The sequence below is a fragment of the Perognathus longimembris genome, chromosome 1 (assembly GCF_023159225.1).
Source record: "Perognathus longimembris pacificus isolate PPM17 chromosome 1, ASM2315922v1, whole genome shotgun sequence".
NCBI classification, from domain to species: domain Eukaryota; kingdom Metazoa; phylum Chordata; class Mammalia; order Rodentia; family Heteromyidae; genus Perognathus; species Perognathus longimembris.
This window is the reverse complement of record NC_063161.1, coordinates 926,762-935,152: the sequence shown is the minus strand read 5'-3', so window position 1 is coordinate 935,152 and position 8,391 is coordinate 926,762. Positions and strand designations below refer to the sequence as shown.

At 63.7% G+C, this 8,391-nt stretch overlaps 1 protein-coding gene across 1 annotated transcript; it reads right to left on the bottom strand.

Moving 5' to 3' along the window:
* Nucleotides 1-754: 754 nt before the first annotated feature.
* LOC125356692 (basic proline-rich protein-like) lies at nucleotides 755-5,121 on the bottom strand. The gene is given in 6 exon segments (XM_048353345.1): nucleotides 755-1,125; nucleotides 1,232-1,335; nucleotides 1,337-1,663; nucleotides 4,162-4,530; nucleotides 4,794-4,901; nucleotides 4,988-5,121. Coding segments are annotated over 6 exon segments (1,413 nt in total).
* Nucleotides 5,122-8,391: the final 3,270 nt, after the last annotated feature.

The following is an 8,391-nucleotide window of genomic DNA, read 5'->3' as shown; positions in this document are numbered from 1 at the left end:
AGAGCCTACTCCTCCAGGGCCTCCTCCTCCAGGGAATCCTCCTCCAGAGCCTACTCCTCCAGGGCCTCCTCCTCCAGAACCTCCTCCTCCACGGCCTCCTCCTCCAGAACCTCCTCCTCCAGGGAATCCTCCTCCAGAACCTCCTCCAGGGCCTCCTCCTCTGTCTTTCTCCAGAGCCTCCTCCTCCAGGTTCTCTACCTCCAGGGGCCTCCTCTTCCAGGTTCTCTACCTCCAGGAGCCTCCTCCAGGGCCTTCTCCAGAACCTCCTGGAGGAGGAGGCCCAGGAGGAGGAGGACTCCATGGAGGAGGAGGCCCCTGGAGGTAGAGAACCTGGAGGAGAGGCTCTGGAGGAGGCCCTGGAGGAGGAGGCACTGGAGGAGGAGGTCCTGGAGGAGGAGGCCCTGGAGGAGGAGGCACTGGAGGAGGGGCCCTTGAGGAGGAGGCACTGGAGGAGGAGGACAAGGAGGAGGAGGCCCTGGAGGAGGAGGCACTGGAGGAGGGGCCCTTGAGGAGGAGGCACTGGAGGAGGAGGCCAAGGAGGAGACCCTGGAGGAGGTCTTGGAGGAGGATGTCCGGGAGGAGGACGCCCTGGAGAAGCAGACTCTGGAGGATGAGGCCTGGAGGAGGAGGCTCTGGAGGAGGAGGCTCTGGAGGAGGAGGTCCTGGAGGGGACATAGAGGAGGAGACCACGGAGGAGGGCCTGGAGGAGAGGCCAGGGAGGAGGCCCTGGAGGAGGAGGTCTTGCGGGAGGAGGTCATGGAGGAGGAGCACGTGGAGGAGCAGCTCCTGGAGGATGAGGCTCTGGAGGAGGAGGCCCTGGAGGAGGAGACCCTGGAGGAGGCCTGTAGGAGGATGTCCAGGGGGAGAAGGCCCTGGAGGAGGAGGCTCTGGAGGAGGTGATCCTAGAGGAGGAGTCCCTGAAGGAGGAGGTTTCTGGAGGAGGAGGCCCAGGAGGAGGCCCTGGAGGAGATCCTGGAAGAGGAGGACCCCCTGGAGGAGGAGGCCCTGGAGGTGGAGGCTCTGGAGGAGGAGGTCCTGGAGGAGAAGGCCATGGAGGAGGAGGCCCTGTATGAGGAGGTCCAGGAAGAGGAGGCCCTGGAGGAGGAGGCTCTGGAGGAGGAGGTTCTGGAGAGGACATAGAGGAGGAGACTGTGGAGGAGGCCCTGGAGGAAGAGACCAGGGAGGAGGCCCTGGAGGAGGAGGCATGGAGGAGGAAACTCTGGAGAAAGACCTGGAGGAGGAGGCCCTGGAGGCGGAGGCGTTGGAGGAGGAGGCACTGGAGGAGGAGGCCCTGGAGGAGGAGGACCTGGAGGAAGAGGCGCTGGAGGAGGAGGTTTCTGGAGGAGGCGGCTCTGGAGGAGGAGGCCCTGGATGAGGAGGCTCTGGAGGAGGAGGCCCTGGAGGAGGCCCTGGAGGAGGAGGCCCTGGAGGAGGAGACTCTGAAGGAAGACCTGGAGGAGGGGGCCCTGGAGGAGGAGGCCCAAAAAGAGGAGATCCTGGAGGAGGTTCTGGAGGAGGAGGCCAGGGAGGAGGAGATCCTGGAGGAGGTTCTGGAGGGGAAGGCCAGGGAGGAGGACCTGGAGGAGGAAGCCTTGCAGGAGGAGGCCCTGGAGGAGGAGGTCCAGGAGGAGGAAGTCCTGGAGGAGGAGGTCCTGGAGGAGGCACTGGAGGAGGCCATGTATGAGGGGGTCCAGGAGGAGGATATCCAGGAGGAGGAGACCCTGGATGAGGATGTCCTGGAGGAGGAGTCCCTGATGGAGGAGGTCCTGGAGGAGGAGGCCATGGAGGAGGAGGTCTTGAGGAGGATGCCCTGGAGGAGGCCCTGGAGGAGAGGCCCCTGGAAGTGGAGGTCCTGGAGGAGGAGACCCTGGATGAGGAGGCACTGGAGAAGGAGGCCCTGGAGAAGGCCCTGGAGGAGGTCCTGGAGGAGTAAGTTCTGGAGAAGGAGTTCTTGGAGGGGGAGGCCCTGTAGGAGGAGGTCCGGAAGAAGGAGGCTCTGGAGGAGGAGGTCCTGGAGGGGACATAGAGGAGGCGGACATGGAGGAGGAGGTCCTGGATGAGAAGGCCAGGGAGGAGGCCCTGGAGGAGGTCTTGCAGGAGGAGGTCTTGCAGGAGGAGGTCTTGCAGGAGGAGGTCCTGGAGGAGGGGGTCCTGGAGGAGGGGGTCCTGGAGGAGGGGGTCGCTGGAGGAGAAGGTCCTAGAGGAGGCATTGGATGAGGCCCTGTAGGAGGATATCAAGGAGGAGAAGACTCTGGAGGAGGAGGCCCTGGAGGAGGAGGCCAAGGAGGAGAGATCCAGGAGGAGGAAGCCAGGGAGGAGGCCTTGCAGGAGGAGGTCCTGGAGGAGGAGGTTGAAGGAGGCACTGGAGGAGGCCATGTACAAGGAGGTCCGGGAAGAGGATGTCTGGAAGAAGGAGACCCTGGAGAAGCAGGCTCTGGAGGAGGAGGTCCTGGAGGAAGAGCCCTGGAGGAGGTCCTGGAGGAGGTGGTCCTGGAGGAGGAGGCCATGGAGGAGGAGGTCTTGGAGGAAGAGGTCCTGAAGAAGGAGGCCCTGAAAGTGGAGGTCCTAGAGGAGGAGGTCTTGGAGGATGAGGCCCTTTAGGAGGAGTTCCAGGAGGAGGAGGCCCTGGAGGAGGAGGCTCTGGAGGAGGAGGCCCTGGAGGAGGAGGCTCTAGAGGAGGTGATCCTGGAGGAGGAGTCCCTGAAGGAGGAGCTTTCTGGAGGAGGAGGCCCTGGAGGAGATAGTGGAGGAGGAGGCCCTGGAGGTGGAGGCTCTGGAGGAGGAGGTCCTGGAGGAGGAGGTTGGAGGAGCTCTGGAGGAGGTGATCCTGGAGGAGGATTCCCTGAAGGAGGAGGTTTCTGGAAGAGGAGGTTCTGGAGGCAGAGGCCATGGAAGAGGAAGTTTTGGAGGAGAGGCCCTGGGGGAGGAGGTCTTGGAGGAGGAGGTCCTGGAAGAGGAGGACCTGGAGGATGAGACTCTGGAGGAAGAGGCCCTGGAGGAGGTCCTGGAGGAGGCACCGGAGGAGGGCAGCAGGCGGATGTCCAGGAGGAGGAGGCCCTGGATGAGGAAGCTCTGGAGGAGGTGGTCCTGGAGGAGGAAGCCAGCAAGGAGGCCCTGGAGGAGGAGGTTGGAGGAGGCTCTGGAGGAGGTGATCCTGGAGGAGGAGTCCCTGAAGGAGGAGGTTTCTGGAAGAGGAGGTCCTGGAGGCGGAGGCCATGGAGGAGGAAGTTTTGGAGGAGGAGGCCCCGGGGGAGGTCCTGGAGGAGGAGGCCCTGGATTAGGAGGCTCTGGTGGAGGAGGCACTGGAGGAGACTCTGGAGGAGGACCTGGAGGAGGTGGCCCCTGGAGGAGGTGGCTTTGGAGGAGGAGGCACTGGAGGAGGAGGCTCTGGAGGAGGAGGTCCTGAATGAGGAAGCCCTGGAGGAGGTCCGTCACTGGAGTAGGAGCTCCTGGAGGAGGAGGCCCTGGAGGAGGAGGCCCTTGATGAGGAGGCTTTGGAGGAGGAGGCCCTGGAGGAGATCCCGGAGGAGGAGTCTTGGAGGAGGAGGCCCTGGAGAAGGAGGCCCTGGAAGTGGAGGTCCTGGAGGAGGAGGTTTCTGGAGGAGAAGGCCATGGAGGAGGAGGCCCTGGAGGAGGAGGCTTTTGAGGAGGAGGCCCTGGAGGAGGTCTTGCAGGAGGAGGTCCTGGAGGAGGAGGCACTGAAGGAGGCTCTGGATAAGGAAGCCCTGGAGGAGGCCCTGGAGGAGGTCCTGGAGGAGGAGGCCATGGAGGGGAGGCCCTGGAAGTGGAGGCCCTGGAGGAAGAGGTCTTGGAGGAGGAGGCCCTTTAGGAGGAGGTCCAGGAGGATGAGGCCCTGGAGGAGGAGGTCCTGGAGGGGACATAGAGGAGGAGACCGTGGAGGAGGGCCCAGGAGGAAGAGACCAGGGAGGAGGCCCTGGAGGAGGAGGTCTTGCAGGAGGAGGTCTTGGAGGAGGAGGCACTGGAGGAGGAGGCATGGAGGAGGAGATCCTGGAGGAGGAAGCCAGCGAGGAGGCCCTGGAGGAGGAGGTTGGAGGAGGCCCTGGAGGAGGTGATCCTGGAGGAGGATTCCCTGAAGGAGGAGGTTTCTGGAGGAGGAGGTCCTGGAGGAGGTTTCTGGAGGAGTTCTGGAGGAGGAGCCTTGGAGGAGGAGGTCTTGGAGGAGGAGGCCCTGGAGGAGGCCCTGGAGGAGGAGGCTCTGGAAGATGAGGCTCTGGAGGAGGCCCTGGAGGAGGAGGCCCTGGAGGAGGAGGAGGTCTTGCAGGAGGAGGCCCTGGAGGAGGAGGCCCTGGAGGAGGAGGAGGTCTTGCAGGAGGAGGCCCTGGAGGAGGAGGCCCTGGAGGAGGAGGAGGTCTTGCAGGAGGAGGTCCTGGAGGAGGAGGTCCTGGAGGAGGTCCCGAAGGAGGCACTGGAGGAGGAGGTCTGGGAGGAGGATGTCCGGGAGGAGGACGCCCTGGAGGAGGAGGCCCTGGAGGAGGAGGTCTTGCAGGAGGAGGTCTTGGAGGAGGAGGCACTGGAGGAGGAGGCATGGAGGAGGAGATCCTGGAGGAGGAAGCCAGCGAGGAGGCCCTGGAGGAGGAGGTTGGAGGAGGCTCTGGAGGAGGTGATCCTGGAGGAGGTTTTCTGGAGGAGGAGTTCTGGAGGAGGAGGCCTTGGAGGAGGAGGTCTTGGAGGAGGAGGCCCTGGAGAAGGAGGCTCTGGAAGATGAGGCTCTGGAGGAGGCCTGGAGGAGGAGGCCCTGGAGGAGGAGGAGGTCTTGCAGGAGAGGTCCTGGAGGAGGAGGTCCTGGAGGAGGTCCCGGAGGAGGCCCTGGAGGAGGAGGTCTGGGAGGAGGATGTCTGGGAGGAGGACGCCCTGGAGGAGGAGGCCCTGGAGGAGGAGGTCTTGCAGGAGGAGGTCCTGGAAGAGGAGGACCTGGAGGATGAGGCTCTGGAGGAGGAGGCCCTGGATGAGGTCCTGGAGGAGGCACCGGAGGAGGGCCAGCAGGCGGATTTCCAGGAGGAGGAGGCCCTGGATGAGGAGGCTCTGGAGGAGGTGATCCTGGAGGAGGAGTCCCTGAAGGAGGAGGTTTCTGGAAGAGGAGGTCCTGGAGGCGGAGGCCATGAAGAGGAGGCACTGGGGGAGGCCCTGGAGGAGGAGTGTCCTGGAGGAGCAGGTCCCCGAGGAGGATGTCCGGAGGAGGAGACCCTGGAGGAGGAGGTCCTGAATGAGGAAGCCCTGGAGGAGGAGTCACTGGAGTAGGAGGTCCTGGAGGAGGAGGCCCTGGAGGAGGCGGCTCTGGAAGATGAGGCTCTGGAGGAGGCCCTGGAGGAGGAGGCCCTTGATGAGGAGGCTTTGGAGGAGGCGGCCCTGGTGGAGATCCTGGAGGAGGAGGAAGTGGAGGAGGAGGTCTTGGAGGAGGAGGCCCTGGAGAAGGAGGCCCTGGAAGTGGAGGTCCTGGAGGAGGAGGTTTCTGGAGGAGAAGGCCATGGAGGAGAAGGCCCTGGAGGAGGCCCTGGAGGAGGAGGCCCTCGAGGAGGAGGCACTGGTGGAGGAGGCCCTGGAGGAGGAGGCCCTCGAGGAGGAGGCACTGGTGGAGGAGGTCCTGAAGGAGGAGGCCCTGGAGGAGAAGGCTTTTGAGGAGGAGGCCCTGGAGGAGGTCTTGCAGGAGAAGGTCCTGGAGGAGGAGGTCCTGGAGGAGATCCCGGAGGAGGAGGAAGTGGAGGAGGAGGTCTTGGAGGAGGAGGCCCTGGAAGTGGAGGTCCTGGAGGAGGAGTCACTGGAGTAGGAGGTCCTGGAGGAGGAGGTTTCTGAGAGGAGGAGTTCTGGAGGAGGAGGCCATGGAGGAGGAGGCATTGGTGGAGGAGACTCTGGAGGAGGAGGCCCTGGAGGAGAAGGCTTTTGAGGAGGAGGCACTGGAGAAAGAAGCCCTGGAGGAGGTGGCCCAGGAGGAGGAGATCCTGGAGGAGGTTCTGTAGGAGGAGGAACTGGAGGAGGAGGTCCAGGAGGATGAGAGGCACTGGAGGAGTACGAGGTCTTGGAGGAGAAGGAGGCCCTGGAAGAGGTTCTGGAGCAGGAGGCCCAGGAGGAGGCAGCTCTGGAGGAGGAGGCCCTAAGAAGGAGGCCCTGGAAGAGGAGGCCCTGGAGGAGGAGGCCCTGGAGGAGGAGGCCAGGGAGGAGGTTCTGGAGGAGGAGGCCTTATAGGAGGATGCCAGGAGGAGGCCCTGGAGGAGGAGGTCTTGCAGGAAGAGGTCCTGGAGGAGGAGGTCCTGGAGGAGGAGGTCCCAGAGGAGGCACTGGAGGAGGTCCTGGAGGAGGAGGTCTGGGAGGAGGATGTCCGGGAGGAGGACGCCCTGGAAGAGGAGGCCCTGGAGGAGGAGGAGGCCCTGGTGGAGGAGGACATAGAGGAGGAGGTCTGTGGGGTTCAAGACCCCCTCCCCCCCGCTTCACCCAGGGTGATGTTAAATCCCAAATTGTGAAAGACACTCAGTTCTACTCCCCCCGCCGGCGGAAGGAGCAAAACGTGTCTTTATGAACTATGCTAAGATGAGGAAAGATGCCGAGACCTCCCCCTGGTCCCCCCTCACGTGTCTGGAGTAGACACAGGACAGAGATTTTGGAGAGCCGGTTTGGATGTTCCACCAGTCTCAAAGAAGTTTAATCAGGGAGGGGTTTATATAACGGTAATGGCAGGCAGGAAGAGGCGGGACTAATTGAATATTAACGATTGGCTGAATGAGCTGTCCCTCAGGTGATTTCATGGAACTTCCTCTATGGGCGGAGACCACAGTCCCCCAAGGACCGGGCCTCCGCCATTACCCACGTGGCCGAGCCGAGAGGGTGGGGCTGCTTTGCTTCTCTTCCAGCAGAACCCAGAAGATGGGAGTGGCCAGATTTTACACTGTCCCAGGGCTGGGGGAAGGGCAGCGTCTCGGGAGCTCTCATCCCCCTTCCCTCATCAAGGCCAAAACTGAATCCCCAACAGAGGTCCTGGAGGAGGAGGCATGGAGGTGGAGGCCCTGGAAGAGGAGGCCCTGGAAGTGGAGGCCCTGGAAGTGGAGGTTCTGGAGGAGGAGGTCCTGGAGGAGAGGAGGCCTTGGAGGAGGAGGCCCTGGAGGTGGAGGCACTGGAGGAGGAGGCCCTGGAGGAGGTTCTGGAGGAGGCCCTGGAGGAGGAGTAGGCACTGGATGGGGCAGTTGCCACTCCTAATCAGACCCATCCTGCCGATCGCTCTTGCGCAGATCAAGGGCGTCCTGCTTCTAACAAATTGGTCCCCTGGAGACCACTGCTCCAGAAGACATGGCAGCGGCAGGCTCCGATCTGACCAGTGTGCAGTCCTACAAAACGTGGACAGCACGACACTTCTGGAACAAACTGCTCCTCCAGGGCCTCCTCCTCCAGACCCTCCTCCTGGGCCTCCTCCTCCAGGGTCTCCTCCTCCAGAACCTCCTCCAGGGCCTCCTCCTCCAGGCCCTGGTCCTCCAGGGCATCCTCCTCCAGAACCTCCTCCAGGCCCTCCTCCTCCAGTGCCTTCTCCAAAGCCTCCACCTCCAGGGCCTCCTCCTCTATGTCCCCTCCAGGTCCTGTCCCCGCCAGCCTCCTCCTCCAGGGCCTCCTTCTCCAGGGCCTCCTTCTCCAGGGCCTCCTCCAGGGCCTCCTCCTCCAGGGCCTCCTTCTCCAGGGCCTCCTCCTCCAGGATCTCCTCATCCAGGGCCTCCTCCTCCTGGACCTCCTCCTCCAGGACCTCTCCTCCTGGACCTCCTCCTCCAGGACCTCCTCCTCCAGGACCTCCACTTCCAGGGCCTCCTTCTCCAGGGCCTCCTCCTCCAGGGCCTCCTCATCCAGGGCCTGCTCCTCCAGTGCCTCCTCCTCCAAAGCCTCCTCCTCCAGGGACTCCTCTTTATGTCCCCTCCAGGACCTCTTCTTCCAGAGCCTCCTCCTACAGGGCCTCCTCTCCCAGACCTCTGCCTACTGGGCCTCCTCCAGGGCCTCATCCTCCAATACCTCCTCCTCCATGGCCTCCACCTCCGGCACCCTCCTCCTCCATTGCCTCCTCCTCCAGGGCCTCCTCCTCCAGGGCCTCTTCCTCCAGAACCTCCTCTGAGGCCTCCTCCTCCTGGGCCTCATCCTCCTTCAGGACCTCTTCCTCTATGGCCTCCTCCTCCAGAGCCTCCTCCTCCAGGGCCTCCTATTCCAGAACCTCCTCCAGTGCCTCCTCATCCTCCAGAACCTCCTCCAGGGGCTCCTATTCCAAGTCATCCTCCTCCAGAAACTCCTCCTCCAGGGCCTCCTCCTCCAGGCCCTCCTCCTCTCAGGGCCTCCTCCTCCAGTATCTCCTCCTCCTGGGCCTCCTCTCCAGAGCCTCCTCCTCCAGGGCCTCCTCCTCCAGGCCCT